This window comes from Entelurus aequoreus, linkage group LG02 (genome assembly GCF_033978785.1).
Source record: "Entelurus aequoreus isolate RoL-2023_Sb linkage group LG02, RoL_Eaeq_v1.1, whole genome shotgun sequence".
NCBI classification, from domain to species: Eukaryota; Metazoa; Chordata; class Actinopteri; order Syngnathiformes; family Syngnathidae; genus Entelurus; species Entelurus aequoreus.
This window is the reverse complement of record NC_084732.1, coordinates 11,800,691-11,815,127: the sequence shown is the minus strand read 5'-3', so window position 1 is coordinate 11,815,127 and position 14,437 is coordinate 11,800,691. Positions and strand designations below refer to the sequence as shown.

The following is a 14,437-nucleotide window of genomic DNA, read 5'->3' as shown; positions in this document are numbered from 1 at the left end:
AGAAAGAAACAACCCTTTTGTGTGAATGAGTGTAAATGGGGGAGGGAGGTTTTTTGGCTTGGTGCACTAATTGTAAGTGTATCTTGTGTTTTTTATGTGGATTTAATAAAAAAAAAACTAAAAAAAAACCCCAAAAAAACAAAAAACGATACTGATAAGTGAGTAATCCTTGTTGTGTTGCTACAGCCAGCCGCTATACACCGACCCACCTACAACGTTCTTCTTTGCAGCCTCCATTGTTCATTAAACAAATTGCAAAAGATTCACCAACACAGATGTCCAGAATACTGTGGAATTATGAAATGAAAACAGAGCTTTTTTGTATTGTATTCAATGGGGAAGGCATACCTCTGTTCCCCGGGCTACGTCACGCGCATACGTCATCCTCCGGAGGCTTTTTCTTCACCATACCTGGTTGTCCAAATTAGGCATAATAATGTGTTAATTCCACAACTGTATATATCGGTTGATATCGGTATCGGTTGATATCGGTATCGGTAATTAAAGAGTTGGACAATATCGGCATATCGGATATCGGCAAAAAGCCATTATCGGACATCCCTAATTATTATGCCTATTTTGGACAACCGGGTATGGTGAAGATAAGGTACTTTTTAAAAAAATGAATCAAATAAAATAAGATAAATAAATTAAAAACAAAGAGTAGATTTTTCTCCACGTGGGCCCCTGATCTAAAATGAGTTTGATACGCTAATAAGTCACCCAATGCCGATATTGTCCACGGTATACATGCATCGACATCCGTATCGAACGCCCACCATTTTGTCCAGTCGCAGGAAAAGACGTCGCGACGAGGACGACAAGGACCATGACCAAGCCCAGGCTGACGCAGAACTGCAGCGTTGTGGGCTGCACAGACCGCCACACATCCTTGCATCGACTCCCGAACAAAAAGGATATCAGAGCCAAGTGGATCCAGTTCATCTACGACGGGAACGTCCCGGCTTCCGTCGGCAAGACTCTGCTGGTCTGCGCCAACCACTTGGACAACCTGCTCCACTTGGACTCCGGGCTGAGTGTCAAACATGGATCAGTACCGAGTGTTCGCGCCACGGAAGCAGGAAGTGTAAGTTTTACAAGTCTTTATTCTGCTTCCGGTTTGTTATCGTGTGTGTTAGCCACCTAGCCGGAAAGTGACGGAACATGACGAAGACGAGTTCACTTCGTGTGAAAATTACGAGATTGTTGACTACGACTGCGCTTTTTGGAGCGTTTTGGCGACAGATGTCATTCATAAACTCCATAACACGTCTCGCAGCTGCAAGCTGTCTTCCGGATGTAGACACTTCCGCACTTAAGTGCGCTTACACACACTGAAGTGCGCCGCCAGGACCCGGATGTTGCACTCAATGCGGTGACAGCGCGGTGATGAGAGCAACCGATATAGCCATAGACATGTTGTAAGGGTACGCAGCATGGAGCGCTACTGCCTACTGGCGCTGACGAGACGCGGGGCCGCCATCTTGGAGTGGTGATCCACTCCACTCAGTGCAATTCATTTGGCAGGAGCAATGAACTGTCAGCGCATTTCATTCATCTTACCTCACTAAATACTGATTTTCAACCGCTTTTTTGTCATACGTGTAGCTATGATAAAGGACACATGTTTTATTATTCATAGTTTGCTTAACAGTAATAGAATATTCTTATATGCTAGATGACCAGATCAAAACTGGGAATATAATCCCAGAGAAGGGTCAGCTATGTTTAAGTGTAAGAAACAATATGATGAGGTTATATAAACATGCTACATAAACAATGTATGAATACATTAGATATCTATATATCTTATAGACTGTATCTCTGTTGCTGCAGCAGCAGAGACTTTATTCTGTCTTGACACTTTGTATTGATATTTTCTATTACATTCTTCCCTTAAATGATCATGTTTACACGGATTGTTTTATATGTATTTTTGATGTATTTATATGTACCCTAACCCCCCTACACAATCTAGACTGTGGTCCTTGGCTTTTACAATCTTTATTTTCATCATTTATTTCAACTTTATGTTATTCAAGTATGACATTTTGAAATGTAATTAATTTCATTGACAAGCAATTCTATTATGGTCATACTCTTGTTTGCTAGCGGCTAGGATTTCAGTACTATTGAAGATCTTTGCTCCTTCTCAACTCTGTGCTAATATTCTTTTCACAAAATACAACCAATAGTACGTTAATGTTAAATCTTACTTGTGAAAAGTAATCCCCCGATTCCTATTTTCAACAGTCCGCTCATTTGAGCAGGAAAACGCTGAACACCATCTTTGTTTTCTACCTGTCAACTGTCACTTTAGCATCTTTGTTTTCTACCTGTCAACTGTCAGTTTAGCATCTTTGTTTTCTACCTGTCAACTGTCACTTTAGCATCTTTGTTTTCTACCTGTCAACTGTCACTTTAGCATCTTTGTTTTCTACCTGTCAACTGTCACTTTAGCATCTTTGTTTTCTACCTGTCAACTGTCAGTTTAGCATCTTTGTTTTCTACCTGTCAACTGTCACTTTAGCATCTTTGTTTTCTACCTGTCAACTGTCACTTTAGCATCTTTGTTTTGTACCTGTCAACTGTCACTTTAGCATCTTTGTTTTCTACCTGTCAACTGTCAGTTTAGCATCTTTGTTTTCTACCTGTCAACTGTCACTTTAGCATCTTTGTTTTCTACCTGTCAACTGTCAGTTTAGCATCTTTGTTTTCTACCTGTCAACTGTCACTTTAGCATCTTTGTTTTCTACCTGTCAACTGTCACTTTAGCATCTTTGTTTTCTACCTGTCAACTGTCACTTTAGCATCTTTGTTTTCTACCTGTCAACTGTCAGTTTAGCATCTTTGTTTTCTACCTGTCAACTGTCAGTTTAGCATCTTTGTTTTCTACCTGTCAACTGTCAGTTTAGCATCTTTGTTTTCTACCTGTCAACTGTCAGTTTAGCATCTTTGTTTTCTACCTGTCAACTGTCAGTTTAGCATCTTTGTTTTCTACCTGTCAACTGTCAGTTTAGCATCTTTGTTTTCTACCTGTCAACTGTCAGTTTAGCATCTTTGTTTTCTACCTGTCAACTGTCAGTTTAGCATCTTTGTTTTCTACCTGTCAACTGTCACTTTAGCATCTTTGTTTTCTACCTGTCAACTGTCACTTTAGCATCTTTGTTTTCTACCTGTCAACTGTCACTTTAGCATCTTTGTTTTCTACCTGTCAACTGTCAGTTTAGCATCTTTGTTTTCTACCTGTCAACTGTCAGTTTAGGCTGCTCGCCGGCTCCTCGTCACCACTTCAAGATGGCGGCCCGATTTCTCACGTCACAGCAGCCAATGCTGCGTCTACTTATAACATGTCTATGGATATAACTATATAATGATATCTAAGATAGCACCATCCTCAACAGTCGTAATCTTATCTAAGTAAAAACAAAATAAAATAATATCTATATTTATTTTAGCTAAGTAGCGGAAAGGGCGGGATTAACTGAGTAGTTGGAAGAGTAACTGGTACAATGCGTGAATATTTTTATTTATTTATTTTAATTTTATAAACCTTTATTTATATGTATAAATTGCAACATTTAAAAACAATTGAGAAATAATAATAATCGAAATAAGTACAAAAACAGCGCCAGGGTGTTGTAAACTCCATAAAGTAACTAAAATAGAATGCTATATATATATATATATATATATATATATATATATATATATATATATATATATATATATATATATATATATATATATATATATATATATATATATATAAAACAAAGTGCAACACCATAGGCTCACACAAGTTCAGTAAATAATTTAAATTTGGAACACAACATCATCGTTGCTGACTCTTGCTAGTGTTTATTAATGAGTTAGAATGCATTAAAAAAAAATAAAAACATATGTGTTCTTGTCTTATATAAGGATTGTGAGTGTTAGACACATTTAAAAAAAAAAAAAAAAAAAGCCAGTTCCCTTTTAAGACATTTTTACCAGGGATAAAAGGTAATGATGGATATTTATGATGTATGATATTCTCTGAAGGTAAGAAGAGCGACAATGTACACCACACCCACCTGAAAAGCGTGTCTCAAAACCATAATTGGACCGCACCATGGATTTTGTGACTTGTTCCTCTCCTCGTCATGCTGAGCAAAACAAGACCAAATAACTGTCGAGTAATATGTTTGTGATTTGTTACGCGAATATCATTTGTTGTCTAGCCTCCACACCCGAGACGGTACTGCCGGATCAACAACACGGTGCCGCTGCTGGCGCTCTACTTCGACGGCGACAGCGACATGAGGCCGGACTTCCGTCTCTCCAGGGCCTCCTTCGCCGGCCTGATGGAGCTCCTCGGGACCCGCTGCGACCACGGCTGGGGGCCCGTGATAGAGACCCTGGTCTTCTTGTTTTGGCTGTCCGGCGGCGCCTCCTACCGCGTGGTGGGCAGAGCGTTCCACATGCCGCGGACCACGGTGCACCGCGCCGTCCACAAGACCAGCGAGAAGATCCGCGCTCTCCTCCCTCGGGTGGTCCGCCTTCCGGCGGCGGAGGACTTGGCCCCCCTCGGTGCCGGCTTCGCCCGCCTGGCCGGGTCGGCGGCTTTCAGCCGGGTGGTGGGCAGCATCGGCGGCTGCCACGTCCGCGTGAAGCCGCCCATGGAGAAAGCGTCGGGTTACCTGAACCCCAAGTTGTTTCACTCGCTGCAGTTCCAGGCCGTCTGCGACCACGGCGCCAAGTTCCTGGACGTCTTTATTGGCTCCCCGGGGTCGGCGCACGACACCAAGGTGCTGAAGCACAGCGTTATCTACACACAGCGGAAGTACCCGCCCCCTGGGTTCTGCATCGTCGGGGACGCGGGCTACCCCTGCCTGTGCCGACCCATCGCCCTCATCACCCCTTACAGGGACCCCGGGAACAACCTCCTCCAGGCGGCCTTCAACGCTCACCTGTCCAAGGCCAGGTGTGCGGTGGAGAGGGCCTTTGGCATCATGGCGAGCAGATGGAAGTCCATTTTCTCCAAGGCCCTGGAGGTGGACGTGCTCTACGTGCCGGAGGTGGTGGCCTGCTGCACGGTGCTCCACAACATCTGCCTGAGCCACGGAGACCTGCTGGAGCCTGGAGACCTGCTGGAACCCGGAGACCTGCTGGAGCCTGGAGACCTGCTGGAACCCGGAGACCTGCTGGAGCCCGGAGACCTGCTGGAGCCCGGAGACCTCCAGGACCAGGCGGCGGCCGGAGACGGCCCGGAGGACCCGGCAGAACCTTTGTCCCCGGGATGCGTGTGTGGCGCGGAGGACAGGCACAGGATGGCCATGCGTTGCTACGCTCCAGACCATGACTATTTGTAAATGTTTAACCTTTCTGTTTCCTCTCAATGACTCTGCTTTTGTAAATAAATGGGCCACCAATGGCCTCCACTCAGGATTGATACCAGGGAGCTCGTCTGACTCCGCCCCTTTTATGTCAAGTCTGTAAAACTTAAAGTCTGACACCAGTTCAAACCTTGGCAGACAAACTTGTTTGGAGCAAATTCCTAAAAAAACAAACCACAGTGTAGGGATGTGAATCTTGGATGACGATTCAATTTCTGCAAGGTATTTTTTGATATAATAACTATGGTGGATTTCTTACAGGTTGGACAAGTTCCTTCTGGTTGAATGGAGATGGCCTAAAAACATATTTTTCAAAATTGATTATTATAAATAAAATAAAAAATTGTCTATACTATATATATACATTTGATATATTTTTTAATCCAACTCTTTATATTGACATTTTCAAATCGACAGAAAAAAGTGCAAGTCGAAACCGTACACTTTTAAAGTCAGTAAATTCTTCACACCCTTTCCCCCCTCACCCCATTTTATATATATTTTTTAAATATATTTATTATATATATTTTATACATGTTATGTATATATTTCATACATACAAAGCTACGAACAATGGGAGACCGGGCTTTCTGCTCTCCCTGACCATCTGAGGGCACCACAGACTGTGGATGCTTTTAAAAAAGGCTTAAAAACCCTTCTTTTTAAAAAAGCCTTTTTTTTTTTTTAGATAAATGCATACTAGTTTTAGCTATTTGGCTGTTGTAGTTTTTATTTTTATTTTTTTTAATACACTGTAGCACTTTGAGGTTGTTTACTCAATGTAAAGTGCTTTTTACAAATAAAATCTATTATTTATATTTTATATACATATTAAATATATATACTTATTTTTTGTATATATATAAATATTTTATGTATAAAACATTTTTTTATTATTATATATATATCGATTGAAAATATATATATAAAAAAAAAAAAAAAAAAAAAAGTGTATGTAGTAGCACACAATCCCCGCTAGATGGCAGCAATGTAACATGGAGGCCGACTGCTTTGGGGGAAGACGAATATGGCGTCACACATTAGTGCCAAAAATCCAAGCGCATAAAAACTGTTATCGCGATAACAGTTTTTATGCGCTTGGATTTTTGGCACTAATGTGACGCCATAGACGAAACGGAAATAAACACAAGTGACAGGTCATGGATGTAGTTACTCCTCCACACCTGAAGGAGGCGGTAATGCGCAGAGGTAACATCCAGCCAAGTCTGCCGGAAACGGAAACTAAAGAAAAAAATAACGAAGCTAAGATCATTTCAAGCTCGTGTTTTTGCTTCAATTACAACATATTTTCTTTATCGCGTATTCATATTGTTCGTACAGAAAATGTGCAAAGTAGAAATGCTGAGAGTGTTGGTGAAGCAGCGACTAACTGCTGCTGTGGAAGAAATATTTGTAGTGTTAGAAAGAACGATAGCAGAATACGAGGAGGAACTTTCTAGAACAAAAGAGGAGAACGAGCGACAACGTCAACTACTGGACGCTCTTTTCAACAAACATCAACAAACAGGTTTGTTACCTTTTGTTTGACTTCTCACGTGTTTATAAGATTCCTATTTGTCACTGCAGGTTTAGTCCACGTAGTTACTGACAGATGCAAACTTCCATCCTGTCACTGGCGCGTCGTTGCGGGCAAGATGAGATCGATATTTTACAATTCTTCTCAATGTTAATATTTAAAGGCCTACTGAAATGAATTTTTTTTATTTAAACGGGGATAGCAGATCTATTCTATGTGTCATACTTGATCATTTCGCGATATTGCCATATTTTTGCTGAAAGGATTTAGTAGAGAACAACGACGATAAAGATTGCAACTTTTGGTATCTGATCAAAAAAAAAGGCTCGCCCCTACCGGAAGTAGCGTGACGTAGTCAGTTGAACATAAACGCAAAGTTCCCTATTGTTTACAATGATGGCCGCATGAAGTGAGAGAGATTCGGACCGAGAAAGCGACAATTTCCCCATTAATTTGAGCGAGGATGAAAGATTTGTGGATGAGGAAAGTGCAAGTGAAGGACTAGAGGGGAGTTGAAGCTATTCAGATAGGGAAGATGCTGTGAGAGTGACCTGATATTCAGCTGGGAATGACTACAACAGTAAATAAACACAAGACATATATATACTCTATTAGCCACAACACAACCAGGCTTATATTTAATATGACACAAATTAATCCTGCATAAAAACACCTGCGTGTTTGTTATGCTAGCTCCTAGCTCCTCTGCTAGCTCCTAGCTCCATAGAACACGCCAATACAATTCAAACACCTGATCAACACACACAATCACTCAGCCCAAAAGACCGTTCACCTAACCCAAGGTTCATAAAGCTTATATATTTAAACAAAGTTACGTACGTGACGCGCATGTACGGTCAAGCGATCAAATGTTTGGAAGCCAAAGCTGCATACTCACGGTAGCACGTCTGCGTCTTTGTCATCCAATTTAAAGTAATCCTGGTAAGAGTCTGTGTTGTCCCAGTTCTCTACAGGCGTCTGTGTATCCAAGTCAAAAGTCCTCCTGGTTAGAGTCTCTGTTATCCGAGTTCTTCCATCTTGACTGCATCTTTCGGGAATAATTTGTTGAAAGGACTAGTTGGTACAATCCCTGGGGACTCTGCATGGCAGGGACGTCCTCCTCCCTGAGCCAGGCTTGCACCTGACCGCATACCTAAGTGAGGCTAGGTGACACTGCTGGGAGGCTTTTCCACCATTGGGACACATCTTCAGTTGTGTGCCCCAGCGTCACGGGGTGTTTCGGCCCGGCTTACCACAAGACACCCTCTGCTGAGGAAGGGCCCACCCCAGGGTGATCAAATCCCTGGGTGTGTGTGTCCCTTTAGGTGTTAGCCTTAGCAGCCCAGCTGGTGTCACTCCTCCTCAACCACAACCAATGGCTCGTCCTCTCTGCTGTGTTGGCCAGCTCTTTAATGGCCTGTCTGTGAGCCTGCCCCCTGACTCCAACCTCCCTAAGGAGCTTTGCTGTTGTGCTAGCTACAAAGCCCCTACAGCCCACCTCCACTGGGCGCACCCTTACCTTCCAGCCTCTGTCCTGTGCCTCAGCTGCAAGGTTGGAGTACCGCAGCTTCTTGCGTTCATACGCTTCTTCAATGGCATCCTCCCACGGAACTGTCAGTTCAATGATATAGACAATATGGCAGGTTTCAGACCATAGGACGAGGTCTGGACGCAGGGTGGTCGTTGCGATCGCCGGGGGGAAAATTAGCCTCTGATCTAAGTCGACTCGCATCTGCCAATGAAACACCGGCTGTGTTGTGTTGCTGCTGACTTCCTTCGCAAAATACGTCCGCTTCGCACCGACAACTTTCTTCTTTGCTTGCTCAGCTTCTTTCTCCATAATGCAATGAACATAATTGCAACAGATTCACCAACACAGATGTCCAGAATACACCCAGAATGAGATGAAAACAGCTATTTCGTATTGGCTTCAATGTGGAAGGCATACCCGTGTTCCCCGGGCTACGTCACGCGCATACGTCATCCTCAGAGGCGTTTCGAACCGGAAGTTTAGCGGCAAATTTAAAATGTCACTTTATAAGTTAACCCGGCCGTATTGGCATGTGTTATAATGTTAAGATTTCATCATTGATATATAAACTATCAGACTGCGTGGTCGCTAGTAGTGGCTTTCAGTAGGCCTTTAAACATCCATCCATCCATTTTCAACTGCTTATCCCTTTCGGGGTCGCGGGGGGTGCTGGAGCCTATCTCAGCTACAATTGGGCGGAAGGCGGGGTACACCCTGGACAAGTCTCCACCTCATCGCAGGGCCAACACAGATAGACAACATTCACACACTAGGAACCATTTAGTGTTGCCAATCAACCTATCCCCAGGTGCATGTCTTTGGAGGTGGGAGGGGCCTATCCCCAGGTGCATGTCTTTGGAGGTGGGAGGAAGCCGGAGTACCCGGAGGGAACCCACGCAGTCACGGGGAGAACATGCAAACTCCACACAGAAAGATCCCGAGCCCGGGATTGAACTCAGGACCTTTGTATTGTGAGGCACACGCACTAACCCCTGTACCACCGTGCTATTTAAACATATCTGTCTTTTTCTCGCGGGCCTTTAAAATTCAAAAAGTAGACAACAAGTGATAATAAAAGTAGATAAAGTGTTACTTAGCAATACAGTTAGCATGTTCACTCTTGATTGATTGATTGAGACTTTTATTAGTAGGTTGCACAGTGAAGTACATATTCCGTACAATTGACCACTAAATGGTAACACCCCAATAAGTTTTTCAACTTGTTTAAGTCGGGGTCCACTTAAATTGATTCATGATACAGATATATACTATCATATATACTATCATCATAATACAGTCATCACACAAGATAATCACATTGAATTATTTACATTATTTACAATCAGGGGTGTGGAGGGGGGGGGGTAGGATATGGACATCAAGTAGTGGACATAGAGAGAGAGAGAGAGAGAGAGAGAGAGAGAGAGAGAGAGAGAGAGAGAGAGAGAGAGAGAGAGAGAGAGAGAGAGAGAGAGAGAGAGAGAGAGAGAGAGAGAGATCAGAAGGCATAAGAAAAAGTATCTGCATTTGATTGTTTACATTTGATTATTAGCAATCTGGGGAGGGTGTTGGTTTAGGGTTGTAGCTGCCTGGAGGTGAACTTTTATTGCGGTTTTGAAGGAGGATAGAGATGCCCTTTCTTTTATACCTGTTGGGAGTGCATTCCACATTGATGTGGCATAGAAAGAGGATGAGTTAAGACCTTTGTTAGTTGGGAATCTGGGTTTAACGTGGTTAGTGGAGCTCCCCCTGGTGTTGTGGTTATGGTGGTCATTTACGTTAAGGAAGTAGTTTGACATGTACTTCGGTATCAGGGAGGTGTAGCGGATTTTATAGACCAGGCTCAGTGCAAGTTGTTTAACTCTGTCCTCCACCTTGAGCCAGCCCACTTTGGAAAAGTGGGTAGGAGTGAGGTGGGATCTGGGGTGGAGGTCTAGAAGTAACCTGGCTAGCTTGTTCTGGGATGTTTGGAGTTTAGATTTGAGGGTTTTGGAGGTGCTAGGGTACCAGGAGGTGCATGCGTAATGGAAAAAGGGTTGAACGAGAGTTCCCGCCAGAATCCTCAAGGTGCTTTTGTTGACCAGAGAGGAGATTCTGTAGAGAAATCTCGTTCGTTGGTTAACTTTTTTGATTACCTTGGTTGCCATTTTATCACAGGAAAGATTAGCCTCTAGAATGGAACCTAGGTAGGTGACCTCATCTTTCCTGGTGATAACAATGTCACCCACTTTTATGGTGAAGTCATTGACTTTCTTAAAGGCCTACTGAAATGAATTTTTCTTATTTAAACGGGAATAGCAGATCCATTCTATGTGTCATACTTGATCATTTCGCGATATTGCCATATTTTTGCTGAAAGGATTTAGTAGAGAAAATCGACGATAAAGTTCGCAACTTTTGCTGGCTGATAAAAAAGCCTTGCCTGTAGCGGAAGTAGCGTGACGTCACAGGAGCTAGTATTCCTCACAATTCCCCGTTGTTTACAATGGAGCGAGAGAGATTCGGAGCGAGAAAGTGATGATTACCCCATTAATTTGAGCGAGGATGAAAGATTCGTAGATGAGGAACGTTACAGTGAAGGACTTGAGAGGCAGTGATGGACGTATCTTTTTTCGCTCTGAGCGTAACTTAGGTACAAGCTGGCTCATTGGATTCCACACTCTCCTTTTTCTATTGTAGATCACAGATTTGTATTTTAAACCACCTGGGATACTATATCCTCTTGAAAATGAGAGTCCAGAACGCGAAATGGACATTCACAGTGACTGAACATGTAAATACACGATTAATAATATTCAGCTTTGCGAAGCTAAAAAAAAATAGAAGCTAACCTAGCTACGTAGCCAACGTGATAGCATAGCAGTCTCAAATGCAGATAGAAACTAAATTAAAAAAAACCTGACTGGATGGATAGACAGAAGATCAAAAATACTATTAAACCATGAACATGTAAATACACGATTAATAATATTCAGCTTTTCGAAGCTAAAAAAAATAGAAGCTAACCTAGCTACGTAGCCAACGTGATAGCATCAGTCTCAAATGCAGATAGAAACTAAATTAAAAAAAACCTGACTGGATGGATAGACAGAAGATCAAAAATACTATTAAACCATGAACATGTAAATACACGATTAATAATATTCAGCTTGGCGAAGCTAAAAAAACAGAAGCTAACTTAGATGCGGCGGCGGGCTTACTCACTGCAGTGCGTCTGCTATCCTGCTCAAAACACAACACAACCTCCTGGTGTTGGTGTTGCTGTAGTCCGCCGCTCCACCGATCCCACCTACAACTTTCTTCTTTGCAGTCTCCATTGTCCATTAAACAAATTGCAAAAGATTCACCAACACAGATGTCCAGAATACTGTGGAATTTTGTCGAAGAAAACAGAGGTATTTGAATTGGGTCCAAACACTTCCCTTGACCTCGTGACGTCACGCACATACGTCATCATACCGCCACGTTTTCAAGCGGAAGTGTGGCGGGAAACTTTAAATGTCACTTTATAAGTTAACCCGGCCGTATTGGCATGTGTTGCAATGTTAAGATTTCATCATTGATATATAAACTATCAGACTGCGTGGTCGCTAGTAGTGGCTTTCAGTAGGCAAATTAGCATGTCCACTCTCACATGGACAGTTAGCATGAGTTAGCATGTCCACTCTCACATGCTTTATCAGTATCGTGCTTCAAAAGGACTCCTTGCAGCCTTTAATCCCCACTTGCTCATTTTCATGTGTTAAAAAAATCAACACAAATTGTTTTTTGTTTTGTTTTGTTTTTTAGGTTAAAGTGTTTTATATATTGTACTTTTAAGTTAATATTGCTGATCAATGTCAGTATATTATTTATATTGAGTTTGTTTACATTTATTTTTCAATTTCAAATGGTTTAGTCGGTCAAAAAACGTTTAAAGTTTAAATAATATGTATTTAATTTTTATTATTAATTATAATTATAAAATAATAATTAATTTATTATTTTTTTCAGGCAAATTGATGCACTTTAAATCTTTTCTGTTAGTCAAAGTTATTATTTGTTGCAAGTTGATCTGTTTATTCTCTCATTGTTTTGTTTTCCTTTATGTTAATAGACATACCATGATATGCAGAGGTGTACTTATAGCAATTATGTAACTATTATAGATACTTTTTACAGGGCGCAGAGTGGGAAGGTGTGTTGAAATGTGTTCTACTTTCTAGTGTGGGCGTAACAGAAATGAGTTCTAAAGTAAAAGTACTTTTACTTGAGTACAAATGACCCCGCCCACCTCTGCACGTTAAGTGATCACCTGCACTAATATTTACTTTCCTACTAACACGCTATTTGGCAAGTTGTTACGCCTGAGTTTCCTCAAAAAAACAATTGTTGGATATTTGTCTGTCCTGCAGTCCGTGAAGGAGAAGATCTCCTCCCTGGGCAGCAGGAGTGGAGCTCCAGGACGGAGCGCGTCAAAGAAGAAGAGGAGGAGGCTGATATCTCCAACTTGCCCGTGATTGGCGTCATCGTGAAGAGTGAAGACGATGAGGTCGGAGGTGAGAGTGAGGAGAAGAGAGAGGCGGAGCCTCCAAGCAGCAGCCCAACTCAACACGTGACAACAGAAGGTGATGGAGACCACTGTGGAGGATCACGTCACACTGACAACACCCGCTTTAAAATCTCCAAGTCTGACAAAACGTTTGGCGATCCCGACACAAACTGTCACAATGGAGAGAAACCTTTCATGTGCTTAGTTTGCGGGAAAGGATTTTTTCGAAACGAGCATTTGATAACGCACACGAGAACGCACACGGGAGAAAAACCATTCACTTGCTCAGTCTGCGGTCAAAGGTTCTCTCAAAAGGGCAGCCTGGGGAAACACGCCAGGACGCACACCGGAGAGAAACCGTTTCCTTGCTTGGTCTGCAACTCCCGTTTTAGTGACCGCTCGACACTCGTCAGGCACACGCGGCGGCACACCGGGGAGAAACCCTTCTCCTGCTCCATTTGCCACGCGAACTTCAGCCACCGCTCGACTCTGGTGGTCCACGTGAGGGCCCACACCGGAGAGAAACCGTTCCCGTGCTCGGTTTGCGGTAAGAAGTTCCCGTTGAAGACTCAGCTGACGAGGCACATGAAAACACACACCGGGAAGAAAGTGTACAGCTGCCGTGCGTGCGGGGAAATATTCTCTTACAGTTACCAGCTCAACAAGCATCGGTGCTCTGGTGAGAACAGCAGCAGCACAAACTTTTGACAGACGTTGACGTACCTCGGACGGTCATCAATGTTAAAGGCCTACTGAAATGATTTTTTTTTATTCAAACGGGAATAGCAGATCCATTCTATGTGTCATACTTGATCATTTCGCGATATTGCCATATTTTTGCTGAAAGGATTTAGTAGAGAAAATCGACGATAAAGTTCGCAAGCGCTCCAACAAAGTACTCCTGGTTGTGTTGCTGTAGTCCGCTGCTAATACACTGATCCCACCTACAACTGTCTTCTTTGCGGCCTTCATTGTTATTAAACAAATTGCAAAAGATGTCCAGAATACTGTGGAATTATGAAATGAAAACAGAGCTTTTTGTATAGGATTCTACGGGTACCATAACTTCCGTTAAACTGACTACGTCACGCGCATACGTCATCATACCGCGACGTTTCAGCCGGAAATTTCCCGGGAAATTTTAAATGTCACTTTATAAGTTAACCCGGCCGTATTGGCATGTGTTGCAATGTTAAGATTTCATCATTGATATATAAACTATCAGACTGCGTGGTCGCTAGTAGTGGCTTTCAGTAGGCCTTTAACACTGCTCTTGATGGACCACAATAAGATAAACTCTATTGGCAAAAGTATTTGGCCAGCCATCCAAATGATGAGAATCAGGTGTCCTAATCACTTGGCCCGGTGTATCAAATCAAGCACTTAGGCATGGAGACTGTTTCTACAAACATTTGTGAAAGAATGGGCCGCTCTCAGTGATTTCCAGCGTGGAACTGTCA

General features: G+C 42.6%; 2 protein-coding genes across 2 annotated transcripts in view; both read left to right on the top strand.

Annotated features, from left to right (window-relative positions):
* Nucleotides 1-519: 519 nt before the first annotated feature.
* On the top strand, nucleotides 520-5,385 carry LOC133630097 (uncharacterized). The gene is made up of 2 exons (XM_062021396.1): nucleotides 520-1,087; nucleotides 4,224-5,385. Exons 1-2 carry the CDS (start codon nucleotides 830-832, stop codon nucleotides 5,352-5,354), a joined length of 1,389 nt encoding a protein of 462 aa, XP_061877380.1. The 5' UTR covers nucleotides 520-829; the 3' UTR covers nucleotides 5,355-5,385.
* Nucleotides 5,386-6,638: 1,253 nt separating this feature from the next.
* Nucleotides 6,639-14,437, top strand: part of LOC133630102 (zinc finger protein 773-like) — a 31,575-nt gene continuing 23,776 nt past the window's right edge. Inside the window, exons 1-2 of the mRNA XM_062021409.1 lie at nucleotides 6,639-6,906; nucleotides 12,841-13,053. Of these exons, the coding sequence (XP_061877393.1) occupies nucleotides 6,723-6,906; nucleotides 12,841-13,053 (397 nt within the window). The 5' untranslated portion in view covers nucleotides 6,639-6,722. The remainder of the gene's footprint in view (nucleotides 6,907-12,840; nucleotides 13,054-14,437) is intronic.